We start from the raw sequence: 27,809 nt of genomic DNA, 5'->3' as shown, positions 1-27,809 counted from the left end.
GGTTCTGTCTTGCATTATTTTGTAGCACTGGTCCATCTGCCAGTGCTTTGGGCATCTAGCTTAGGTGTGGGATTTGTCTGCAAAGAGAAACTGGGCAGTCGATCCTTTAAAACATTAGGGGAGAGTGTGCAGGGCACTCCTGCCTAAAAAAACTGCTTCAAAGGAGAGGCAGGTGTTTCTAAGGGAAGAAAAGCATGATGGAGAACAGTGAAAATGTCTCTACACCTTTTGAAACTCCAACTAATAACGAGACTTATCAATAGCTACCATTTATTGAGCACCTACATATAATAAATAATTTCTCAATGACATGTTTTTAAAAATCTTAAGCACTGTACCCATTACTTGATTTCAGTTTTGAGGGGGTTTTTTGTTTGTTGTTTTAAGATTTTATTTATTTATTCATGAAAGAGCCAGAGACATAGGCAGAGGGAGAAGCAGGCTCCATGCAGGGAGCCCAACATGGGACTCAATCCTGGGTCTCCAGGATCAGGCCCTGGGCTGAAGGTGGCACCAAACCGCTGAGCCACCTGGGCTACCCCAGTTTTGGGTTCTTTTTTTTTTTTTTTTTTTTAAGATTTATTTATTTATTTATGATAGACACACACACACACAGAGAGAGAGAGGCAGAGACACAGGAGGAGGGAGAAGCAGGCTCCATTCCATGTTGGGAGCCCAACGCGAGACTCGATCCCGGGACTCCAGGACTGCGCCCTGGGCCAAAGGCAGGCGCCAAACTGCCGAGCCACCCAGGGATCCCCCAGTTTTGAGGTTTTGAGTTCTTAATGACAGTCCTATAAGTTAGGTATTATTATTTCAAGGAATAGGAAATTGAGACACAAAACCAGCCAGGAAATAAAGGCAGAATGAGGATTTACACTGTGCATGTGGTTTCTCCCATGAACTGCAATAAAATAAAACAAAAAACTTAAGCAATGCTTTGTATATATATTCAGGTCAAAACTATTTTCAGAACCATATATAAGAGAAATTCTAGCTGGAGCACTCGCTAAAACAGTCTCATGAATAGTTTTAAATGCAGTGCATGGCGAACTCCTAAAGCTGAGCAGCATCACTATAGATATTTACTTATTGATGTCTCTAAACTCAGCATTTGTTGCCTTTGTAAAATTATAAATTACTTCCATGTTACAGACCTTTACATGCACTTGAAGATAACTAAAATCTTGAATATCAGTTTCTGAAAAAAAATTTTTTTAAAGAATTTGTTTATTCATGAGAGACACACAGAGAGAGAGAGGCAGAGACACAGGCAGAGGGAGAAGCAGGCCCCTCACAGGGAGCCTGATGCAGGACTCGATCCCTGGATCATGGGATCACGCCCTGAGCTGAAGGCAGATGCTCAACCGCTGAGCCACCCAGGCTCAGGGGTCTCAATTTCTGAAATGTTAAGGGCCTATCACTAGTATCTCCCACTAATGTCAGTTTGTTAGTTTAGGAATATAAAAATTACATTTGAGTTCCACTTTGCCTATTAAAGTACAATGTTCATTATATTAGATATAGGGCAGCCCTGGTGGCTCAGCGGTTTAGTGCCGCCTTCAGCCTAGGGCATGATCCTGGAGACCCAGGATCGAGTCCCATGTCAGGCTCCCTTCATGGAGCCTGCTTCTCAGAACTCTGCCTCTGCCTCTGTCTCTCTTTCTCTGCGTCTCTCATGAATAAATAAATAAAATCTTTAAAATATATGTATATATTAGATATAGAATTACAGTTTTTTCAGACAATTACATGCTTACAAATTGATTTTTATTTAAAAATAAAATGAACCGACCGGCAGCTTATTTAATTGTAAAGGATATATGGATTCTTAGTTTTTGCTAATTGAATAACAAGTAAAGTTTCAGTAGAAAGAACCTTTAGTGTTCTTTAGTGTTATAATAAAACTAAAGTCTTACCTTTTCTTGGATTTGGAATACTTTTGTGTAGATTACTGCAATTTAAAATATTTCAGGAAAAAATAAGTTTGATTTGTGACATTTTATGGGGTGTAATACTATAAAATTATTTAAAATTGTGTTTGATATGTTTCTTCTTGCCTTTTTTCTGCCAGAGCGATCTATTTAAGTTGAGGAGATAAATCTGATGATGTACTTTTGTCAAATTGTCCTTATGTGTTCACAGAAAATCTGTCGTTTAGGTTGTCAATTTACTTATTCATTAATTGCTTGTCACATATGTAAAATATTGTATGTGGTGTTATTATAAGATAGTGCAAATAAATGAGATTCTCTCAATTTTTGAAGAGTTAGCAGTCCATTAAGAAAACAGATAAACAGGAGATTCAGAGTAGATTATGGTAATTTAAGAGGAGGTATACAAAAATATCATAATGGTATTTTTTTTGAGGAAATCTGAGTATTTTTTTGAGGTATAATTGACATAAAATGTATTAGTTTCAGGTGTATAACATAATGATTCAATATTTGTATACACTGTGAAATGATGACCACTAAATCTAGTTTCCTTTGTCACCATATAAAGTTAGATAATATGCATTACAGTATTGTTGAATATAGTCATCATTTACATCCCCATAACTTACTATTTTATGACTAGAAGTTTGTACCTCTTGACCCCCTTCTCCTTTTTGGCCCATCTTCCCGTCATTCATCCTTTCTGGTAACCACCAGTCTGTTCTCTGCCTTGATGGAGTTTTCTTTTTGTTGTTTGTTTCTCTTTTTAGATTCCACGTATGGTATTTGCCATTCTCTGACTTATTTCACTCAGCATAATACCCTCAAGATCCATCCATGTTATCACAAATGTCAAGACTTCATTCTTTATTATGGCCAAGTAATATTCCAATTGTGTGTATATACAACATCTTCTTTATCCATTAATCCATGAATGGATACTTTGGTTGTTTCAATATCTGTGAATGGATACTTTGGTTGTTTCCATATCTTAGCTATTGTGAATAATGCTGCAGTGAACATGGGCATGCATATATCTTTTCTAATTACTATTTTTGTTTTGTTTTGCTTTGTTTTTTGGATAAATACCAGTAGGTGGTTGAATTTTTAGCTTTTTAAGGATCCTCCATTCTGTTTTCCACAGCGGCTGCACCAATTTACATTCCTACCAACAGTGCACTAATGTTCCCTTTTCTGCACAAGTCACCAATACTTGTTACTTCTTGTCTTTTTGATAACAGCCATTCTGACAGATGTGAGATGATACCTCATGTGGTTTTCATTTGCATTTCTCTGATGATTAGTGATGTTGAGTATCTTTTCATGTGCCTGTTGGCCATCTGTATATCGTCTTTGCAAAAATTGCTAATTTATTTTATCAGATTGGTTTTTTTGTTATTGAGTTATATGAGTTTTTCACATATTTTGTCATAAATTGACCATATGTGTATGGGTTTATTTTTGGACTCTGTACTGTTATGTTGATCTGTGTGTCTGTTTTTATACCATACCATACTATTTAGATTATTATAGCTTTGTAATATAGTTTGAAATAAGGCAATATGATGATTCTAGCTATATCCTCCTTTTAAAAAAAGATTTATTTATTTATTTTGAAGGGAGAGAGCAAGCAAGCCGTGGTGGTGGGGGTGGGCAGGGTGGGGTAGGAGGAGAGAGAATCGCAAAGCATACTTCCCACTGAGCACAGAGCCATGTGCAGGGCTCCATCCCAGGACCATGAGATCATAATCAAGGCCAAAACCAAGAGTTGGCGTGGGTGGTTCAGTTGGTTAAGCACCTGACTTTGGCTCAGGTCATGATCTCTGGGTCCTGGAATCCCTGATTTCTGCACTCAGTGGGGAGTCTATTTCCCTTTCCCTCCCCCTCTGTCCCTTCCCCTACTCGGGCACTAGTGCACACACACTTTCTCTCTCAAATAAATAAATAATTTTTTAAAATAGAAGAATATGTACTCATTTTTCTACAATTGGGGAGAAGTTAGCATTGAAGAATGACAAAATTGAGGTGGAAAGAAAAAGAAATAAACAATTCATATTAGGCTGCTTTTTAAAAATTTATCATTAAAGTAGTTGAGGTGGTCATTTATTTATTTTTTTTTGAGGTGGTCATTTAAGAGGAAAATAGGGATAATGATAATAGCAGCAGTTAAAATGTGTTGAAATGTTACTAGGTATGCATGTCTAGTTACTTTATTAGGTATGCTTTATATCATAATTGTTAAAATACTCCCCTAAGGTGGTGTTTTAACACGATAATGGAACTAAATTCAGAACTGTTTAGTAATTTGTGATTGTTAAGACCATGAGCCTTTCACTACTTTTCATTATCTTACATAACCTCAAAGATTGAATGAAATGGATTTGGGAGTTTGAGTAGAGTGAATGAGTTTTGATATAGCTACCTTTATGGAACTGATATAAATAAATACATAAATAAGATTAATAAGCTTTTTGAGGGTCAGGCTCAGTTTAAAGAAAACAAATATGTAGTTCATCTATCTAGCCAATAGATTATATGACCTTTTCATAGCCTCATTTAAAAAGTCCAAGATCATAAGTGAAGAAAATGGAAGATTGATTATTTTCCCAAAATAATTTCCTCTCAACAAACTTATCCATCTGGATAAGAGAATAGTAATGATATTTCTTACAGTTTGTTAGGCCAGGATGCTGCCAAGGATATTTCCCCTAGGGTAAGCAGTAACTCTCCATATCTTCCTCCTTCCAACCCTTGGTGACCTCTGATCTATTTTTTGTCTCTATGAATTTGCCTATTCTATATACTCAGTGTAAGGGGAATCATACAATATTTTTTCTTTTCATTTAGCATGTTTTCAGGGTTCATCTCCATTGTAGCATGTATAACTGAATAATACTCCAGTGTATGTATATACCACATTTTATTTATCCGTTTATCTGTTAATGGACAACTGGATTGTTTTCACCTTTTAGCTACAGCTACAGTAAACACTGGTGCACGAGTATCTTACAGCCTCTGTTTTCAGTTCTTTGGGCTAAACTAGCAGTAAAATTGCTGGGTGAATCACAAATTTATTATCTTTACAGTTCTGGTTAGAAGTTCTAAAATTAGTGTTGGAAGTGTGCATTCCTTCAGGATCCTCTGTGGAGAATCTATTTCCTTCACCTTTCTAGCTTCTGTAGGCCACCTGCCTTCATTGGTTTATGGCCTCTTCAGAGCCAGAAGTAAGGTGTCTTCAGGGTTGTCATTCTGTCTGTCAGATTCCTGCTTCCATCATCACAACTTCTTTGTCTCATTTTGCCTCCCTCTTCCTTACAAGGACCATTGTGATTACACTGGGTCCACCCAGATACACGAGCATAATCTCCCTATCTCAAGACTGTTAACTTCATCAGATCTTCAAAATCCTTTTGCTGTGTAAGGGTAACTGTTCACAGCTTCTGGGGATTGGAATGTAGACATCTTTGGCCATTGTTCTGCCTACTACACTACTTTATCCTAAATTAAATCTGATCAGCTTTATTACAGATACCAATTAGAAGAGTAAAAAAAAGTTGTATAAGGTTTTATAAACATCAGTAGGGACAATCGGTGCATTTTTTGATATTAGAAATAGTGGACAAATTTTAAAGTCTTGCTCACTTTTAATCAAAGGGCAGACTTCTTTCATCAGTACTTCTGACCATTGGTTATCTACCCTGCCTGGGCTCATCCACTGACTAGGAGTAGTAATTTTTAATACATCTTCTGTTGTTACACAGCTCTATCATCTATAGTCTTTTGGATTCTGCCCTTAGGAGTAACATAGATTGAAACAATTTTCCTGGTGTTCTAAAAAAATGGAAGCTCTTCTGGAAGTCATTGCCATATTTTAAGTCTTATCCATTTATTTGATAAATGCTAAGTTATTATGAGATACTATAATTATGAGATACTAAGTTATTATGAGATACTATAATTTATTATAGAGTAATAATTCTTCATACTGTAATATTATAATAGCAGCCATCATTAAGTATTTACTAGGTGTAAAAAAAATTATTTACTAGGTGTGTTAAGCACTTTGTATAGATTGTCTCAGTTAATCTTTGTAACAACCATATGAAGCACTGTTTTTCTCTTTATGCATCAGGGATTTGAGGCTCAGGGATGTTTGGTCACTTTATAAAGGTCACACATATACATAACCTGTTCTCTTGTCCTTTGAGCTATGTTGTTTCTTATGTTTTGTCTTCTTTTTTTTTTTTTAGAGGTTATGACTTTTTTTTTAAGATTTTTTAAAATTAATTTATTCATGAGAGACACAGAGAGAGAGAGGCAGAGACACAGGCAGAGGGAGAAGCAGGCTCCATGCAGGGAGCCCGATGTGGGACTCGATCCCAGGTCTCCAGGATCACGCCCCAGGCTGCAGGCGGCGCTAAACTGTTGCGCCACTGGGGCTGCCCATATGTTTTGTCTTCTGTGTGCAAGATGCTATACTAAGTAAGATCACTAAAGGTGAATCAAACATTGATTTTGTTCTCAATAAACTTAACTTACAGAAAAAATATCATGAAAATGTAGTAGAAGATTCATAAGAAATATACAGAGGTCCATGAGACTTTGGTGTGGGAAACTTGTTTCTAGCTGGGAGGGTGAGGGAAAGCTTTGGGAGAAGGTAGAGATGAAATTGGACTTTGAGGGCCGGACAAGATTTCAGTTTAGTGGTAGAGGCAGTGTACATGCTTAGCATAAAGAAGCAGTAAAGCTAAGATGGGAAAAGATGTGTCCTAAAGTTTTCTGATCCCTTCCAACTCTTCCATCATGCCCTAAGATTTCTAAAACCTTTATCATTCCATCGTTCTCAGAATCAGATGGAGTCTAGTTCTTTATACTTAAGTGCAACCATTACCATCACCATTGGCTTATTGTTGTTTTTGAAAACTTATCATTTGCTTATTGTAATTTTTTATAATTAAGGTAAAATGACATTAGATTTTTTTTAAAGATTTTATTTATTCATTAGAGACACACAAAGAGAGAGAGAGGCAGAGACATAGGCAGAGGGAGAAGTAGGCTCCATGCAGGTAGCCCAATGTGGGACTTGATCCCAGGATTCCAGGATCACACCCTGAGCCGAAGGCAGACACTTAACCACTGAGCCCCCCAGGCGTCCCAAAATGACATTAGATTTAAATGTTTAAAATAAAAAATGTTATTTTCTTAGAATATTTGATTGTTTTGAAATACTAAAACTTATTTCAAAACTGCTAACTCACTTGCTGATTCATTGAGATTGTGGTCAATTAACTGTAAGTCTTTTTTCACCTGAATTATGATAGTGCTAAAGCTCCCCTATTCTGTCCTAATTCACTTGATTTTTCATTTTGATGATTTTTTCCCAGGATGATGTCAAGATCTTTTCGCAACTGAAAAGATCAAATAAGGTTATTAATGCAATCCAATGTACATCTATGAAATTGCATTCAAAAAATACTTTATCAGAAGTGTCTAGCAACTAAGGATATATTTGTTCTGTGAGATTTATTAGCGCTTTGCGATTTTAGCAAATTATAAGAGAGCTTGAGCAGACATCATTTTCTCCAAGATAAAGAGAAAGAATCCTGAAAGACCAGGGCACCAGTGAATATACCTGCTATTCTTCATAGTAATTGAAGAATCTTGAAGTCTTGAACCAGCCAGCACTAGTTTTGGAAAACAGTTCCAGATAAAATACAGTGTTTTCAGAGAAGCCTCAGAAATTCACTGAGGAGCAGGCCTCTCATAAAGTTCTCATCAAAACAGTAAAGCAATTGCAGATTTCAGACTCCAAAGGGCTATTTTCCCTTTGAACTTATGTTTATCTAAGGGCCATTTCTAATATTCTTATTGCTTTTATTATTATCATTTTAAATTTATTGCATGCTTTACTGTGTAGACTACATTCTCTACTGGCCAAAGTGCTCTTATATAAGCCTAAGAGTGGAAATACCAATACTTATTTTTCTTGGAGTTCCTCATTGGAGTTACTGAAGTTTTAAATAGTGGGTAGTTTTGCTTTGTTTAAGATTTTATTTATTTATTCATGAGAGAGAGAGAGAAAGAGAGAGAGAGAGAGAGAGGCAGAGACACAGGCAGAGAGAAAGCAGGCTCCATGCAGAGAGCCTGACTTGGGACTTGATCCCCGGTCTCCAGGATCAGGCCCTGGGCTGAAGGCGGCGCTAAACCGTTGAGCCACCCAGGCTGCCAATAGTGGTTAGTTCTATGGGTCAATGAAACTGGCTGGCTGGAACACTTCTAGAAAGCCTCAGAAACACAGTGGAGGATATACTGTGTCCTTGATGATCTAGAAACAAAAAGCAAATGCCTATAGGAAAGATAGATCTCACTGTAGTGTTTGGTTTGGTAGATATCAGTTATAAGACACAGCTTCTATGAGATTCTGACCACTATATGTTGAGAAACTTGTCCTGGCCCTGCCCCATTGGTACATGTGGAGATTTTTTTTTAGGTATATGAGACAAGGAGCTATAATTACTGAATGTGTGAGAATACTAAGTGGCATTTGAATTAAGAATATGTTTTTATTAAATGAATGAAGGAGCAAGTGATCCTTTTGCCAGGCGGCAACCCAATAACAAATACAGAATTTTAAAAATAGAATCCATTTCATTTTTATTCATTACCAACAGAAATTTGGAACATTAATAAAAGAGGATTTATTGCTCAAATGCCACTGTAGGTATAAATTGTGAGATTATAATTTTCTCCTTTCTCCCTTAGAGGGCGGTTTTGTTTCCTGTCATGTTAATTTTTTGTGTGTTTTTTCCCCTCCAACAAGTATAAAAGAATTTTCTAGTTATGTTACACTTTACATTTTACTTGAACCTAAAGAACTAAACTCATTATTCTTTCAGTTAGATCCATTATATGGAACTCTGGCTTATAGCAGTGGCAGTGGAAGCCAGGGGTCAGATTTAATGAGCATTTGTGGGAAGAGGAGAGGACATTGAGAAGGGAATAAACAAGGGAAGACAGGAATCTAAAATGAGTGCCTGTATTTGGTTTGGGACCTGGATAAATGTAGTGCCATCCTGTGAAGGGGTATGCCTGAGCCCCAAGTATGCTTGATGATGGGTGATGCATCAGGTTCTGAAAATGTTGTACTGGAGGTGCCTTGTGGTGCCTGCAGGGGAAGAAGTGAGCAATTGAAAATAGAGCTGTACTCCAGAGGAAAGAAACCTGGCTGCTTATATAGGAGTGGAAGTAGTTAGCAGGGAGACACCACTGGGAGGAAAATGGAACAAGCTAGGAAAAAAACAAAGACAGACCTCTTTCAGTGCCAGACACTGAAAGGGCTGGCAGAGGAAGACGGGCCATGAAGGAGCCCTGTACTATCCAGGAGGATGGCCCCAGGCTACCTGTGGCTGTTAACATTAAAAATTTTTTTTTAATTTTATTTATTTATTCATGAGAGACGGAGAGAGACAGGCAGAGACATAGAGGGAGAAGCAGGCTCCTCGCAGGGAGCCCAATGTGGGGCTTGATCCTGAGACCGGGATCATGCCCTCAGCCAAAGGTAGATGCTCAACTGCTGAGCCACCCAGGTGTCTTGACTTTGAAATTAAATTACAAATTCTGTCAGGCTGGCCATATTTCTATTGCTTAGTAGCCACGTGTTGCTAGAGGCTACCATATTGGGTAGCACATATATGTAGTGTTTCTATCATTACAGAAATTTCCACTGGGTGGTGCTTAAGTTGACTAAAGAGCAACCATGGAAATCAGAAATGAACCAGATGGTGATGTTCATAGTTAGTGTCTGTCCAGTGTAGTCCAGTCCTGCAGAATGATCAAGATAGGAAGCTTAAACTGTGACCTCTATATTAGTTATTATGGTGCTTTTAAATGGCTCTAGGTAAGTGGTAGAGAAAGAAATTGCTGTGCCTAGAGAAGTGAATAATTGAGGAAGGGAAATGATAAATATAGGCAGCTCTTGTAATAGAAACTCCGTGAGATGCTGTATAGCATAGTGGTTAAGAACACAGGCCCTGGAACTAAACCACCTGGATTCAGATCGCTGGTTCCTTCATTTACCAGTTATGTTACTTTGGGCAAATTATTTCTTTCTGTGACATAATTTTCTTAGCTGTAAAATGGACATAAGTAATAAATCATTGCATAAAAGTGATGTATGCATTGAAAGCAAGTAGACATAGGACTCAATAAGTACTAATTGGCAGTATTTATTCAGAATATGATGATGATATGGTAATTATATATTAAAGGAAAGGAAGGAATAGGAGAGGAGATCAAGTATATTTGTATATGAAGGAGAAGAAACAGCAGGAGAGAGTGGTGCAAAAAGGATGGATGGATGATTTAGGAATCAAAGTTCCCAAAGAGAAGGGAAGCAGTAAGTTTCTGAGCACTGGTAGATGAAGTAGCTTAGAATAGAAGCGTCCCTCCTCGTCCTCCCCCCGCCCCCACTGCCACTTTAAGTTAGAGAAATGGGAGAGTGAAGGAGTTAAAGATAGATATAGATAATGCCTATAGATAAGTTTGTAGGTGGAAGGGTAAAGTAAGAAAGCACTCTGAATAGGATTCGAAACAGAGGCAATTAGGGATGTCTTTGTCATATTGGGGAAATGAAACCAGTGAACAAAATGCAATGAAGTCTGGGAGTAGTTAGTTCATCCAGATAAATAAACAATATAAGAAGGATTGATAGCAAGGAGTCATAATTCAAGCTAGGAACTTTGACATCAGATAAAATCAGAGGACCAGGAGTTTCACTGCAGCTTCTCAGGCACTCTGTGTTTCTAAAGAAGGCAGGAAACTGCCACCCTTTAGCTAGCTTACATCGTAAGGGTCAAGATGAGTAAGGAACATTTGACTAAGTTAGGGGGGCAGGAGAAAGATGGAGCAGAGTAAATATTTGGTAAATTTTTCTTTTCAAGAAAACTATTAGCATGATATTACAATTTTAGAATAAGGACTTTATTTGTGGTTTTCTTGGTCCTCAAAGTATTCCCTTTAGATGCTACATATTTAAGTTATTTGAAAAAGACCTGGTCTGAATAGCTGGTAGGTCACAAGTCATTCATTTTTCTACAATTAAGAATAAAGTCTGTTTTAATAATGCCTTTCATCCAGATAGACTTTGTAACAATTTGACAAACATTAACCATTTATGGAAATCTTGTTGTGTATCACTGATGTGCAGTCATCTACAAGGCAATATATAAATAAGCAATTAAAAAACAAAATGTATATCATTACTTAAGAAATGAAGAATATACAGTATAACAGCAGTAGAGATTTTTAGTAGATAGGTAATAGTCATCCATCCTGTAGAAATTTAGAGCATCGTTTCTGATTATGCTTCATGATTTTATAGTAATATAGAACTTTTCTAGAGCCATAAGAGGTTTTCTTTCTAGATTTCCATTATCCCAGATTCTTCCCATTTTATGATGGCTCATTAGGAAGTAATCACCTACACACACACACACACACACACACACACACACACATCCCCAAATGAGCATAAGCTGACTTTTCCTTGAAGATCTTTTAGCTGTTATTTATGGTTAGTTATGTCCCATAGTTACATGACTTTCAGTAAACTTCTTTTAGAATCTGTGCTAGCTTGTTATGGTAATGTAGTAATAGATGCAGACATTGTTATTATTTCCTTGGAGGGCATCTGAAGTTTAAGCTCTAATTGGTAAATTTCACTTTGAGGGCCTTAAATTGATGGACAGACAAATTCCACCAGGGTGGCTCTCACATTACTTGGTGTATAGCACAGTTTAAGTAGCTACTTGGGCTGATGAGGCTGGGTGCTATAGACGGGCAAACTCATAGGGCAGTAGAATTGTTACTGCCAGGTTTGTGCTGAGCTGCAGATTTCTCTTTGATTTTATCTAATTGAGGTGAAATGTATATAACATGAAATTAATCATTTAAGGTAAACAATTCAATGGCATTTAGTATGTTCGCAGTTTGTGCAGCTACTGCCTTTTTCTAGTTCTGAAATGTTTGCATCACCCCAAAAGGAACCTTCACTCATAAAGCAGTTGCCCTTCATTTTACTCCAGCCCCAGCCCATCTCTATATAGAGATTCACCTATTCTGGATATTTCATATAATGGGATTTAGGGCTTTGTGACCTTTTTTGTGTCTGGCTTCCTTCACTTGCCACAGTGTCTTCGAGGTTCATCTACATTGTAGTATGTATAATACTTCATTCCTTTTAATGGCTGACTATTACTACATTGTGTGTACATACCACAGTTTGTTTATCCAGTCGTTTGTTGATGGACATTTGGGTTGTTTCTACTTTTTTGGCTATTGTGAGTAGTGCTGCTATGAACATTAATATCAAAAGATTTGTTTGAGTACCTGTTTTTACTTCTTTTGGGTATATTCCTCGCAGTAGATGGGTCATATAGTAATTCTGTATTTAGCTTTTTGAAGAACCACCAAAGTCTTTTCCACAGCACCTGAATCATTTCACATTTGCATAGTCAATGTACAAGGATTCCAGTTTCTCTATATTCTTCCCAACACTTGTTATTTCCTTTTTTTTTCTGTTAATAGATATCCTAATGGGTTGAATAATCTACATTTATTTATTTGCTTGTTTATTTTTAAAGATTTTATTTATTCATGAGAGAGACAGAGAGGGAGGAAGAGAGAAGCAAACTCCTGGCAGGGAGCCTGTGGGACTCCATCCCTGGACCCCGGGATCATGCCCTGAGCTTAAAAAGGCAAATATCCTACCACTGAGCTACCCAGGGGCCCCTATGTATTTTTTTAAATAATGTACTTTTTTAAAGTAGCACCTGTGCACTCCTTTTTCCTCAGGGAATAATATAGAAACTGAATCCTTTCTCTTGTTTCTAATAGTGTCTTTGTGCATCTCCTTCTATATTATGGTCAGAATGTCTTGCAAGAATGAGATGAGCAGTGGCTAATATAAACTGTCTACATCTGAACCATTACAGAACTGCCTTACTTTGTTGGGATTGGTGACTATTCTTTTTTATGTTCTGCCTTCTGTCATCTTTTTGTAGATAACTCCTTTGGAGTAATCATCTTTTACATTGTAATTGTTTCTTTTCTTTTTTTTTTTAATTGTTTATTTTCTTGTCTGTCACCTGTACCTAACTGTTGAACAACTTGTGATATGGGAGCATGACTTGTTTATTTTTGTAAACCAAGGACCTAATAGAATATCTAAAATTGTTTGTTTGGATTCCTGGATGTTAAACTTGTGTCATAGTGTCTTCTACTTTTGGGAGAGAAATGCTTAATGTTTTTCTTCTTCACATAACCACTTCCTTTTAATTCCATCTCATCCTCTTAAGATTCAACTAAAATATTGCCTCTGAAAGAGCATTACCTTTTCCCTTAAAGTCCCCCTTATGTATCCTGGTCACGTGTGAACATCTGCTGTTTTGGTTGCCGTGTTGTTTTATGAAATTGGAACCACAGTTGTTACCTCTCCACCCCCACTACATTCCCTATCCATTTGTCCTCTTTATTTTTTCCATAGCATTTATTTCTATCTAATGTTCAATACTTTTCATTTTCATTTTTATTGTCTGTTGCCCCACACTAGAATTTAAGCTCTATGAAGACATGGTTTCTGTCTCTCTTCTTTACTGTTCTATCTCCTGCATCTAGGACAGTGTCTGCCACATAGATACTCAGGAGTTTTTCTTTAATGGTGAATTCATAGGCCTGAGAACTCCTTAAGAACAAGGACTGTGGGGATGCCTGGGTGGCTTAAGGGTTGAGCGTCTGTCTTCGGCTCAGGGCATGATCCTGGGGTCCTGGGATAGAGTCCCACATTGGGCTTCCTGCATGGAGCCTGCTTCTCCCTCTGCCTATGTTTCTTGCCTCTCTCTCTCTGTCTCTCATGAATAAATAAATAAATAAAATATTTTTTAATAAAATCTTAAAAAAAATTTTTTTAATTAAAAAAGAACAAGGACTGTTCTTTTCTTCTTTATATAATCTCAGCACTTGGCACACCAATGCACAGGAAATGTTTGTTGAATGTAGCATTCATTCTTACAAGGTCTTTCTTCTACATGGTATATTATTGGTTCTCTTTTGTTGTTGTTTTTACCTAAATAACATTTATATGTTTTATTTTTAATCTATTCCAATAGTGACTACTTTGGAATACAGATACTGAGTTTATTTGGCTATATCCTAAATGATTAACTTCTTAACCAACAGTGTTGTCCATCTTTACAGTCAAAAGAAATTTCTCCTTTCAAATGAACATTTTTATCTTTATAGGGAATATCTTTTGATAATGTAGTTATGGCTATATACATGAAATTTATGAATGAATCATCTTCCATTTGCACTGAGAGTGTTCATTTTGCTTATGTGCATTTTCTGCTTTTATATAATTATTTAGGTATAAACATCTATATAAAATAATATATCAGATGAACCAGATTTATAAGAGGAGATCACATACACTGCAGATTAGATTAAGTTCCCAATTTAATTAGCCAATGATAACAAATGTTTTTGGAAGCAAAGTAGCTTCAGCACAGATGTAGTATATTTAATGTGGCTTCCCCTTGTCCCCAACATTATTAATTGGGTTGGGGTAAGCAGCTGACTATGACACTCTCTCCTTACAAGTAGAGTCTTATCAGATCTAAGAAGGAAGAGGGTACCTTATTCTTTTATATATTCAGAGTTTAGGCCCCCACTCAGAGTAAGTAATTTTTTATCCTCCTTTGAAATCAAGAATATTAACAAATATTTTCAGGGATTCCAGAAATCTCAGTTGTCTGTAACCAATATCTTTGATTTAATTCTGTTTTGTGATGTGTGATGTTTCTCATACTTGGTGTGAGTAGCACAGTAACAAAGTAACAAATCAATTTCTACGCATTAGCAAAAGAGTCTGAGGCCACTTACATTAGAAAAAAGATTTTTTTTCCTTTTTAAAACTGGCTTCCTTTAGACATAGCTGTATCCTGAAGAGATTTTTAAAATATATTACTATAAGTTTTAATTTTGGCCTTAAAGGGTTGATCTGGTTGATCTGTTTTTGTTAGGCTATATAGGCATCAAGACTGGGGAGAGATTGGTGTGCCTGGGTGGCTCAGTTGGTTGAGCATCCAACTCTTAATTTCAACTCAGGCCATAATCTCAGGGTTGTGAAAACAAGCCCTGCATTGGGCTCCGTGGGGCATGAAGCTTGCTTGGATTCTCTCTCACCCTCTGCCCCCCCCGCCCCCAAAAAAATAAGATTTGGGAAAGATTATTTATAATTAGATTGGCCCTTAAAGAAGGTAGATTCCAGGCTGCATGTTGAATAATACCTGGACTTTCAGACATAGAGAAGATGATGGAGGACATCTACATTTGGATCCTATTGTGAGGATGTTATATTAGTTTTCTGTCTCCTCCTTCCTCCCCACATTCTTCTCCTCCTATCTTTGTACTTCCCTCACTAGTATGTTATGTTTCCTGTCCCATTTATGAATTTTAACATTAGCATTTAGAGGGTACAGATTTCTATTCTCATTTATGGAGAAATAACAATAACAGGGTAAATAAAAAACAGGTGTAGTCACAGAATTTAAATAGCAGAAGTCAGTCTAATCCAAGAGATAGTTCACTTTGGAGATAACATTGAAGGAAAGATAGAAAGGAAGCCTATTTTAGGAAATGTGAAACTGAACAAAACATTAAGTTGTTATGACCAGTTTTTTTGTTGTTATGACCAGTTATAATACCCACAGTAGATCATTTGAAAAATATAGATTAATGTATCTACTATCGACATTTTGATTTGTTGCCTATTTGGAGCCCTTTTCTGGGGGGGGGGGCGCAAAAGTTTTATATAATGTGGTAATATTTTTCATGAGCTTTAAATTTGATTGATCAACTTAAAACTTTTTACTTTATTGTAAAATAGTAAAAGTAGCTCAAAACGCTGTGAGGTAGAAACCAAAGGCTCAAATTTCTTATACTGTCATCATGTGCTATGTCCTTAGCATGACCTTGGCTCAGTTATAAGTTGGTTAATATCCTTTGCTAATGACTGTTGAATTGGACTCCTTGATCTTAGGATGGTATAGTACAAAGAACAATGAGAAGAGAGTCAAGGATTCCGAATTTCAGTCTGGCCTTGGTAATTATCCAGCTCTGTTACTTCAGTGAACATATTTCCATATATTATTTTGTTTTTCTCATTTGTAAATTAAGGAGGTTGATTGATTCCTTTTGATGGTGTCTTTCAGTTTTGCCTTTTCCAAAATGCCATATAAATGGAATCATACTATGTAGCTATTGAGTCTGGCTTCTTTCACTTAGCTTAGTATGTTTGACATTCATCCCTATTGTTCTATGTATCACAGCTCAATCTCCCCTCTTGCTGCCCTCCCCAGGCTGGAGAAGTGCCAAATGTGTTGCAGTAGTATGTATATAGAAGGTACAGATTATTGCTTTTGGGTTAGAGAGCTGGGAACCATGAAGGAAGGCAGCATTTGAGCTGTGAGCTCCATTTAAAGGACTTTGAAAGCCTGACACCTGTGCAAAACTGGGTAGTATGAACTCTTCCTTTGATTTTTATATTTCATCTTTGACTGCTGGTTACGAAGAGAGCAACAAGAACTTCTGGGGAGATGAGGACTCCATGTACATTCAGCTGGGCCTTCACTGTAACTGGTGCTGCCTTGGATTCACCTTTTGGATTCCCTTACACATTCCCAAACCTTTTCTCTTGTCCAGAACTTTTTTTTTTCCTTTCTTTTTATAAGACTTTATTTATTTATTTATTTATTTATTTATTTATTTATTTATTTATTTATCAGAGAGCGAAAGCGCACGCGCGTACAAGCTTGTGTACAAGCAGAGAGAGCAGCAGGCAGGGGGGGAAAAGCAGGCTTCTCTCTGAGCATGGAGCCCAGTGTGGTACTTGATCCCAGGACTCCGGGATCATGACCTGAGCCAAAGGCAGACACTCAACCACTGAGCCACCCTGGCGCTCCTGTCCAGAAGTTTTCTGCCTTCTGTTTTGCTGTTTTTGTTTTCTGAAAATGACCACCTTTTGATTACTGAGAAAATTGTAGCTGTCTCCCTCAGCTTTATATTTTTTTTCACTCAGCTTCTCCTTTTCACTCGCATGTAAGAAATAACCTTTTCCACTATTATGATCCTTCACTTTTCACTCTTAATTCTGTCTTCTCACTTCCTTCAGGTTCTTGCTCCATCTTTTCACCCCTTCTTGCATATTCAATATATCCCTTCCCATAGAACCTTTCCTCACAGTGCTGAGGTATACATGGGTTTATCAGCCCATAGACCCTAACAGCCCCCCACCCCCAGTCTATACCCCTTTCAAAGACCGTCTTCTCTCACTCCTGCCACTGCCAGACTTACTAAAGGATGGAGCCCCACTCAATACTTTGGCTTCATTACCACCTACTTTTTCCTTTGCTCCTTATCATCTGGATGTGTCCTTGAAATTTTATTGCAACTCTTTTGTCATGGGCGTTTTACTGTTTTAATGTAAATGTAATAATCTTAGACACCTGTATGTAAACATGCATGTATAGTTTAAGTATTCATGTGTCTCCCATTCTGATCATGAAACAGAATGTTACCCTGTCCTAGGAGGCCACTGTAGGTCCACCCTGGTTAGAGTCCCTTCTTCTGCCACAGAGGTAGAATTCATTCTAAATTTAGTGTTAATAGTCATATTGCTTTTCTTTCCAAATTTCTTTCTAATTAGTTTTTTTTTTTAAGATTTTATTTATTTATTCATGAGACACACACACAGAGAGAGAGGCAGAGACATAGGTAGAAGGAGAAGCAGGCTCTATGCAGGGAGCCCAATGTGGGACTTGATCCGGGTACTCCAGGATCCTGGCCTGGGCCAAAGGCAGGCGCACAACTGCTGAGCCACCCAGGCTTCCTTCTTTACAAATTTTTTTTTCATCTGTGTATTTACTATCCTCAAATAATACTTAGATTCATCTGTTGCCATTATATAAATTGAATCAGACTATATTCTGACTGGTTTCTTTTGTTCAACATTATGTTTTTGAGATTCGTCCAACTTAGTGCATATGTTTATAATTTATTTTCAGTGGATAGAATACCCCCATTATATGAATATATCACAAGTTTTCTATCCATTCTATTATTTGGGTTATTTTTAGGCTTTTGCTATTATATTATTGCTGTAAAATAATTTTGTACTTATCTCCCGATGCATTTGCATAAAAGTCTAAAAAGACTTAGTAGTGTAAGTGCTGACCTTACTCCAGTGTTACTCGGTACTGCCAGCCAGTTTTCAAAGCATTTGTACTACTTTGTATCTCTACCAACAACAGATAAGAATTTCACAATCTGGCCAAAACTTGATATTAACCAACTTTGTAATTTTAGCCAATTTAGTGACCATAAAATGGTATTGTATTGGGATTTTAATTTGCATTTCTCTAATTTCCAAGGAAGCTGAACGTCTTTTCTAGTGTTTGTGCACCACTTATGTTTCTTCTTTTGTGAAATTCCTGTTCATTTCTATTGGTTTGGCTTCTTTATTGGATTCATAGGAATTCTCTGTGTGTTCTGAATACTAATCCTTTGTTGTTTGTATGTATTGCAAATACTTTCTTCTTTGCATTCTCTTTGTGTAGTTCTTTGATGAACAGAGGACTTTTTTTAAGTTTATTTATTTATTTATGATAGTCACACACACACAGAGAGAGGCAGAGACACAGGCAGAGGGAGAAGCAGGCTCCATGCACCGGGAGCCCAAGGTGGGATTCGATCCCGGGTCTCCAGGATCGCGCCCTGGGCCAAAGGCAGGCGCCAGACCGCTGCGCCACCCAGGGATCCCTCAGAGGACTTTTTAAATTTTGAAGTAGTTAAACTTACATCTTCTCATTTTTTGGGTTTTGATAAATCCTTTTCCCAAGGTTATAATGATGTACTCTTAATTTGTCTTCTGAAAACGTAATAGTTTTGAACTTCACATTTAGGCCTTTAATACTTCTGAAACTTAACTTTCTTCCTTCCTCCCTCCCTGCTTGCCTGTCTGCTTGCTTGTATCCTTCCTTCTGTATAGTACGAATTGATCTAATTTCATTTTTTTCCCCAAATAGATACCCAGTTATCCTTTATTGGAAACTCCATCCTTTCCTCGCTGATGTGTAGTAGTACTACCTATCACGTTGCAAGTATCTAAAGTGTGGTTTCCAGACTCTACTCTGGTCTGTTCATCACTGTTCTAATACTATGCTGTTCTAATTATTGCTGTTCTATGATAATTCATAATATCTTGATAGTACAGATCCCTCCACTTGGGTTTTTTTCAAAAGCATCTTGACCCTTTGCCCTTCTATTGAAATTTTAGAATCTTGGGGCATCTAGCTGGCTCAGTTAGAAAAGCAAGCAACTCGATCTTGGGGTCATGAGTTCAAGCCCCACCACATTGGGTATAGAGATAACTGGGGGGAAAACTTTAATAATGTTAGAATCACATTGTCAGTTACACACACGCCCCAACTCTGAGAAAGAGAATGAAGGAAAAAGAGAAAGAAAATAACTTACTGAGATTTTGATATGAAATTGCTTTGAATCCGTAGATCAGTTTGGAAAGAACTGATTGATATCTTACAATGTTGAGTTTTCCAGTAAATGAGCATTTACATATGTCTTCTTTATAATTTTTAAATAAAGTTCTATAGTTTTTCACTAATTAGGAATTGCTGTAGGTATATAGCTTTATTCTCAGGATTTTATATTTTTGAAATGTTAGAAATAAAATTGTTAAAAATGTTTACCTTTGGTATATAAAAGCAATTTTGATAGTTTCATGTGCTACAACCTTATTAAACTCTCTTACTCTAGAAATAGATCATTGGATTCCTCAGAGTACTGTATATACATTATCAAATCATCTGAAAAGGAAGTTTTGTGTCTTTTCCCAACTGGTGTATTTTCTTTTCTTGCCTTGTCTATTGGCTGAGCCATCCAGGAGCTGGCACCCTTAGCTTGTTCTTAATTTTAATGCTTTTAATATTACTCTTTATCAAGTTAGGGAAGTTTCTTTCTGTTCCTTTGCCTAGAATTTTTATCATAAGTGGATATTGAATTTTATCTAAGGACTTTCTTTACCCTTTGAGATGATTATAGGATTTCTCCCCTTTAATGAATGTGGTGAATCACACCAATTTTTTTTTTAACCCCAAACTAACCTTGCATTCCTGAGATAAATCCATGGTGGTCATAATATTTTATCTTATGAGATTATTTTTGCTAGTACTATTTAGGATATTTTAATGTATGTTTGTGAGTAAAACTGGCATATATATTTTTTTCTTTTTTATACTCCTTTTTGTCAGGTTTTGGTAATGAGATGATGCTGACCTCATAAAATAAGTTAGGAATTATTTCCCTTTTTTCCCCATACTCTGGAAAAGTTGTGTAAGATTGGACTTGTTTGTCCCTTGGATTTCTGGAAGCAAGCAGAGTAAAATTATCTAGGTTTTCATTTTTCCTTTTGGGAAGATTTTTACTTACAAATTAAATCTCTTCAAATGTTGTGGGATCCTTTGGATTTTCTGTTTCTTCTTGAGTTAGTCTTGATAAGTTATATTTTCTTGGGAGTAATCCTTTTTTTTTTTTAAGTTATTTATTTATTTATTTATTTATTTATTTATTTATTTATTTATTTATTTATTTATTTATGAGAGATACAGAGAGAGAGGCAGAGACACAGGCAAAGGTAGAAGCATGCTTCATGCACGGAGACTGATGTGGGACTCCGTCCTGGGAGTTCAGGATCTCGCCCCGGGCTGAAGGCAGGCACTAAACCACTCAGCCATCCAGGTATCCCGGGAGTAATCCATTTTTAAGTTTTAATTTTATTGACATATTTTTTATTGGTTTATGAATCTTTTTTTTTAAGCATCTGCAGCATTTTTTGATTGTCCTTCCTTCTGTTATCCTTAAATTCTTTGCTCCTTCTCTTTTATTTTTTTCCTTCATCTTACCAGAAGTTTGTAAGCTGTATGAATCTTTTGAAAGAACCAAGTTGGGTATTATGTGGGTTTCCCCCCTGCTATTTCATTAAGTTTTGATCTTACCTTTATTACTGTCTTTCATCTATTCTCTTCGGATTAATTTCTTTCTCAGTATTTGATCCTGTTCTATACCATTTGGCAGTAGTAAACCACCCCATCCTTGTAGCCTTCTTTTGCCTGTGCCTGGCTCCTAAGGTACACTAGTCCTGAGAGATTTTTTTTTTCCTGTTTTCTAACTGCTTCCTCTCTAGTTCTCTTTGTGTTTACATCTCCTAATGTAGAGACCCTCTTATCTTCTTTTCTCTATATCCACTTTTAGTTGATTGACATTTTTACTCTCCAGATTTCAACTATCACTTCTCTGTGAGTGATTACACAGAATCAGGGGACCCTGCCCTTGACTTGGCTTTTCCACTAACTAGCTATGACATTGTGAACAATTCATTAAGACTACTTAATCTTCACCAATAAAATAAGGAGGTTGGATTCAAGATCTCTGAGGTTCACCTAAGTAACACTGTTCTAGTGGCAACCTTATAGAATCTTTAGCTCTGGACTATGTCATTTCTAAATGCCTTCTGGATTACTTTTCTTACGTTTTGGGGTTTCTCAAACTCTGTATATGTTATGTTAATCTTCTTACATAATTTACCTTCTCTCCCATCCTGTTAATTCCCCTAGCTCCTTATTTGGATGTTCCTGTTGTCTCTGACACACATTTGGTTTTGGCTCCCAACATCCCTGTCTCCCCGTACTGTCTGCTTACTCAAGTCAGGTGTATGTGTCTGTGTGTGTGCCTGTGCCTGTGTCTGTCTGTTCCACTCTCCTTTCCTTTTAGCCCAATTTATATTTTACAAGAATGATTTCTATGTAATATCTACACTCTTCCATCCCTTACCTCCTAGTGGAGCCTCAGAATTTTATTTAAAAAATGCCTGCTTTTCCATCTTAAATCTCTGCTTATCTGAATTGTTGCCCAGAACGTTCTTTTACTTACTAATATTGGATACTATACCTCTGCATTCCCCCAAGAGGGTAAAGCCAGGCACAGTTACTTGTAGGCTACTGTAGGAGGCTCTGTCCAGAGATAAAAATTAGTCAGTTATGTCATATAGTGCCTTGTGATTTACAAGGGGTATATCACTTTTATGGCAACTGGAAAGTGGAACCAGCGTGTAGAATTTTCATGGGAGTGAAATATTTGGTTCTAGAAGACTTCCTATATTGGTGATGTGTTAATCTCTAAATGCTTGTCTCTGTTTTTCAAACTCTCATCTTCTTTTAGTCTTGTGGATTGATTGATTGATTTTTTAGATTTTATTTATTCATTCATGAGAGACACAGAGAGAGAGAGAGAGAGAGAGAGAGAGAGAGAGAGAGATAAAGAGAGAGCCATAGACATAAGCAGAGAGAGAAACAGGCTCCATGCAGAGAGCCCCGATGTGGGACTTGATCCCAGAACTCCAGGATAATGGCCTGAGCTGAAGGCAGACACTCAACCACTGAGCCACCCAGGCGTCCCTAGCCATGTGGATTTATGTGATATATATTGAGCATAACTCTCTAATGGTGCACAATCTTAAAATCAACCTAAATAATGATTTTCTGCATAGAAATAGAGACAGCAGCTAATGACAGAATGTGCAACTTTAAAATAATGAAGTTTCTGTATATGGCTTGTGAAGGTGACCCTAATTTAAATTTTAATTCATACTAGTTTCTCACTACTTGACACAAGTATATATGCTCTTTTAATATTGTTAGCTATGTATGTCTAGGTAGGCCTTTCATTTTCTATTTATGGAAAACTTGGGAAAAAAAACCATAAGAGAACAATCACTATGAAGTTTTAAGTAGGTGACACTCCTTTTATAATTATCTCAAGGAAACCTTAAGTAGTTCTTTTGATTCATGTGATCTACCTCATTATTCTTATTAAAATGATACACTTGCTAGAGGTTAGTTAGGATATATAATGGCCTAAGTTAGTAGCCATTTAGAAATACTACTCTAATGTGCTAGCTTCTACTGCCCTAACTGGTGTGCTCCATGTGTGCACACACAGGAGTATGGATGGACAGGTGGGTTGTTTGAATGTTAGGAAATGGAAGTTCCTGTGTCTTGATGATTCTTGCAGGTTCTTGTAGTCTTATATTTTGAGTACACGGAATTCTGGTAATTTGTAAATAATAACTCGATATATTAGTTTGAAAACAATGTATTATATTCTTTAAAAATTTCTGAGTATTAGGATGGTATGCCTTTTATAAATTAGTCCTCTTCTAACATCAGATCTCAGCATAAGTGATTAAAATGCACAGGCGTAACAGCTCGAAGGTTGTAATTATAGAAAAATTCTTGCTAATTAGATATATGCAGCAGTCTATACTTTGGGATTGAAGAAATGAGTAAAACTATTTTATCATGTAAATGGTAGTTTTTGCCATCGGACTGTCATGTATTAAAAGCCTAAGTTAAGAATGTATCATCTTGGAAAGTCACCAGTGAATTTCTTCTGCTCATGCCAAGTATTGAGAACAGGGAGACCAAAAAAGAGCTTTAGTCCCTCCTTGGAAGTCTGTCTGTACCATTCTGTACAACAGTAGTAATGACAATAATCTCTTCCTTGATGCTCATAGGTGCCATGCTTATTCTGACCCCAATTACTACATTCACTTCTGGATTCTGTAACACTATTTTAGGATTAGAATTCATTATTTATATTTTTGTTTCTGTTTCTTAAGCTTTGTGTTCATATTTACTTGTCCAGCAGTCCTCTCTTTAGAAGATAAAATACAGTAAAATGATTTATCTATCTTTTAAATCTCATTTATGGAGGTACTTAAGAAAGCGCATATACAAAATAGATGCCTGGTAAATGCTCGTGACTAAAGTCTAGTGCTTTATTTCATTTTTTGTTTTTAATTAGTTAACATTATTTTGCTTGCTTTTTAGGCACACAAACCAATGGTCTGGACTTTCAGAAGCAGCCTGTGCCTGTTGGTGGAGCAATTTCAACAGCCCAGGCCCAGGCTTTCCTTGGACATCTCCATCAGGTAGAATGCTCTGCTCAACCATGAGGGAGAGTAAAAACTGGAGGCACAGAATGTTAGGACCTAGGGAAGTTACTTCAGTGTGCAGGACTTTTTTTTATATTTTTAAAAATTTATTTATTCAAAGAGATAAAGAGAGGCCGAGACATAGGCAGAGGGAGAAGCAGGCTCCCTCTGGGGAACCTGATGTGGGACTCAATCCCAGGACCCTGGGATCATGCCCTGAGCCAAAGGCAGACACTCAACCACTGAGCCACCCAGGTGCTCCCAGTGTGCAGGACTTTTTAAATCAATTAAAGCCTGGTGCTAATCACACCTGATTGTGTCCTTCAGAATGGCTAGACTGGAATCATAGTGTTTAATTGACTGTATAGCTACTGACCTCACCGTTGTGTGGAAAAAACAATTCTTTGTTATGAATGGAATGTACGTAACAACTGAGTTACTATTTACATGTCACTGTGGGTCTGTGATGGCTCACTGAAGGTAGTAAATTACAAAGCTATCCAAAAGGATGTAGCCACCATTGCCCGAGACCTACTGTGTAAGGCTCTCAGTTCAGAATATGTTTTCATAAACTGTATCTTCGTATGTCTTTTGAGCTTGTAAAATATATCTTTAGACTACCTGTACTTTGTATAAAAGAAGCTCCTGCACTTGAAACAATGGAATTTTAGAAAGGTCTTCTAAAGCCCATTTATTTACAAATTCAGAGGAGTAGTATGCTGGTGGCAATTAGCATACTGGAGTGAGGTCCTAGTTGACACACACTTTTGCTCAAGCCGATAGCTTTGTTTGCTTTTGAAAGTAGAGGAACTTCTGGAAAAAAAAAAAAAAGTAGAGGAACTTCTATATGAAACTTCCAGGTAAAATATTAAGATGATTTAGCATCTAAAATAATTTAAGACTGTATTGTAGAAAACCAAAAATATTATTTTCATATTGATTTTCTTCTAAAAACTTTTGTAAGTGCACCTGGGTGGCTCAGTTGATTAAGCATCTGCCTGTAGCTCAGATCTCAGGGTCCTGGGATCGAGCCCTACCTCGATCTGCTTCTCTCTCTCTACCTCTGTGTGCGGGCATGCATGCGGGCGTGTGCACACGCGCGCGCATACTCTCTCTCTTTCTTAGATAGATAGATAGATACATAGATAGATAGTCTTTTAAAAAATAAAAACATGTGTAGCCTCCAACAAGTTTTCTGTTTTTTTAGAGGAATGACATATTTGGTAGTCAATTTATGTGGTACATATTAAGCCTCTACCTGGCTTAAATTTGTGATGGTCCAAATGTGTTAAAAAAAAAAATCCCGGAAAGTACATAGATGATATGCAGTCTTTTCTCCATTGGATCTGAATTCCAAGAAGAGTGCAACTCTTGCACCAGCTCCAAGGCCTCCAGCTACTGATTACCAAAATCATTGAACCTTCAGTATCCCCCCAAACCAAAGGACTTTAAAATCAAGGAATTTGATATGAAATCTTGACATCACTGAATTCTCCATTAAGATGTCAGTCCCTGCAGAATTGCTCACCATCTGATTAGACACATAATTAACATAAATGTGGCACTTACCTTCTGTTTCTAGCCCTCTTATTGACCAGATTCATACTCTTTTTCCTTACCATAATTATAAACGTGTGTACACATATACAAAGTAGATGATTTTAGTTCTATCACCCCATAAATTCCATAAAGATGGGAACCTTTTTTTAATCTTTATCCCAGTATTTTCCAAAGAGCCCAAAATATAATAGATGTTCAGTCATTATTTACTGAATAAATGAATGGTAAAGTTATATGGGAATATAGAGGTAGAAATAATTAGCTGAACCTGTACAATCAAGGACATTTATCACAGGATGACTTTGAGCTAAGTTTTGAAGGATGTTGGGAGGTAGCTAAATGAAGTGGTAAAAGGATGCTCTCACTTTTTTTTTTTCAACTTTCTATTTTGAACACTTTCAAATTATAGAAAAGTTATAACTGTAGAACTGTTTTTTACTGAAAGCCCCTCATCTGGAATTATCAACTATTAGTATTTGCTGTCTTTGCTGTGTGTGTATAAACACACATACATAAAAGTGTACATATATTTTTTTTCAAAATCATTTTAGATAAGTAGCAGGCACTATGACCTTCTACTTCTAAGTACTTTGTCATGTTTTTCCTAAAAAACAGCATTCTTTTATATAGCTATAACATAAATTTCAAATTCCAGAAATTTAGCATCAATGCAATACTATTATCTAATGTTCAGTCAGTATTTAAGTGTTTTCTGATCTACAGTCTAGTCCACACCTTGCATTTAGTTGTCATGTCTATTTAGGCTTCTTTGTTCTGGAACAATTCCTCAGTCTGTCTTCATCTTTCACGATATTAACATTTTTTAAAAGTAGAAAACAACTGTTTTGTAGAAGGCCCCTCAATTTGAGTTTGTTTAATTTTTCCCTTGTGATTGGATCCAAGTTTTTGACAGGAGCACATTAGAAATTCTGTGGTATCACCTTGTCCCATTATTGTGATAATAAATTTGATTATTTGATAATGGTAGTGTTTTAGATTTGTCCACTATAAAGGCATTTTTCTTCCTCTTTGTAATTAGCAAATAATCCATGAAAGGGGATATTTTAAGACCTGTAACTATCCTGTTCTTCAACAAACTTCTACCCAGAAACCACATGACTTAAATAAAATCACATGGAAACTTTACTACCTTTAACTCTTTGTACCAAAACTCTTTCCTCTGGCTCTTTGGTTGAATTCTTAGCCTTTGGATCTTAAGCATCTTTTCAGATAATCCTTCCTTGAATGCACTACATCTAAAATGTGTTCTCTGTAAATGTCTAGGTTTATTTCTGAGGGTTATTATCTATTAACAGGACTGTTATTTTTATTTTTTTTATTTTTTATTTTTAAAAGATTTTATTCATTCATGAGAGATGCAGAGAGAGAGGCAGAGACACAGGCAGAGGGAGAAGCAGGCTCCACACAAGGAGCCCGATGCAGAACTCGATCCCGGAACCCCGGGATCACGCCCTGAGCCAAAGGCAGATGCTCAACCACTGAGCCACCCAGGTGCCCCCAGGACTGTTAGTTTTAAATAAAGGGTAGCAGTCTATTCATTTTAGCCCTGAACTCTATACTGAGCTCCATATCAACACTTATATTTAACTTCAGAAAACTTCGATGCAATGTTATATATCCAAGATGGAACTCACTGGCTTTCTATCAATGATACTACCTTTTTCCAGTCTCTCAGATTTGAACCCTAGAATAATTCATGGCCTTTTCCTTTATTTATATCTAGCCAGTTACTGGGATCCTATGTAGCACTTCGCAATGTCTCTCACGTTAACTACTTTTTATGCTGACTGCTGCCATTCTAATTTAGGCTTCCATTTATTTTACCCTAGTTTATTTTCTTTTTCTCCCAACATAGTCTGTCTTTGTTTTCAAGACACTGGCATTTTTGAAAAGAATACAAACTAGTTATTTTGTACATTGTTGCTCAGTTGGGGTTTGCAGAGGAATACAACGTAAAGTAACTCTGTGTTCTTTAGTGGATCAAACTGGAAGGCACATGTGTCACTACTGGTGACTTTACCTTTTGTAATTGGTAAATATGTATGGAAAGATAGTTGAGAATATGAAAATATCATGTTATTCCTCAAATTTCACCCATTAGGGCATCCATTGATGACACTTAACCAGAATCAGTTATTATTAACATGATTGCCAAATAATGATCCTGATTC

The 27,809-nt window shown here is 36.7% G+C and overlaps 1 protein-coding gene across 2 annotated transcripts in view; it reads left to right on the top strand.

Annotated features, from left to right (window-relative positions):
• Nucleotides 1–27,809, top strand: part of POU2F1 (POU class 2 homeobox 1) — a 186,640-nt gene that overhangs the window by 104,808 nt on the left and 54,023 nt on the right. For both annotated transcript variants that reach the window (XM_055323811.1, XM_055323810.1), the window contains exon 3: nucleotides 23,954–24,054. In XM_055323811.1, the coding sequence (XP_055179786.1) occupies nucleotides 23,954–24,054 (101 nt within the window). The remainder of the gene's footprint in view (nucleotides 1–23,953; nucleotides 24,055–27,809) is intronic.

Source organism: Nyctereutes procyonoides, unplaced genomic scaffold (assembly GCF_905146905.1).
Source record: "Nyctereutes procyonoides isolate TBG_1078 unplaced genomic scaffold, NYPRO_anot_genome, whole genome shotgun sequence".
Classification (NCBI taxonomy): domain Eukaryota; kingdom Metazoa; phylum Chordata; class Mammalia; order Carnivora; family Canidae; genus Nyctereutes; species Nyctereutes procyonoides.
Note: the sequence above shows the minus strand (reverse complement) of the source record. Positions and strands in the feature narration are given on the sequence as shown.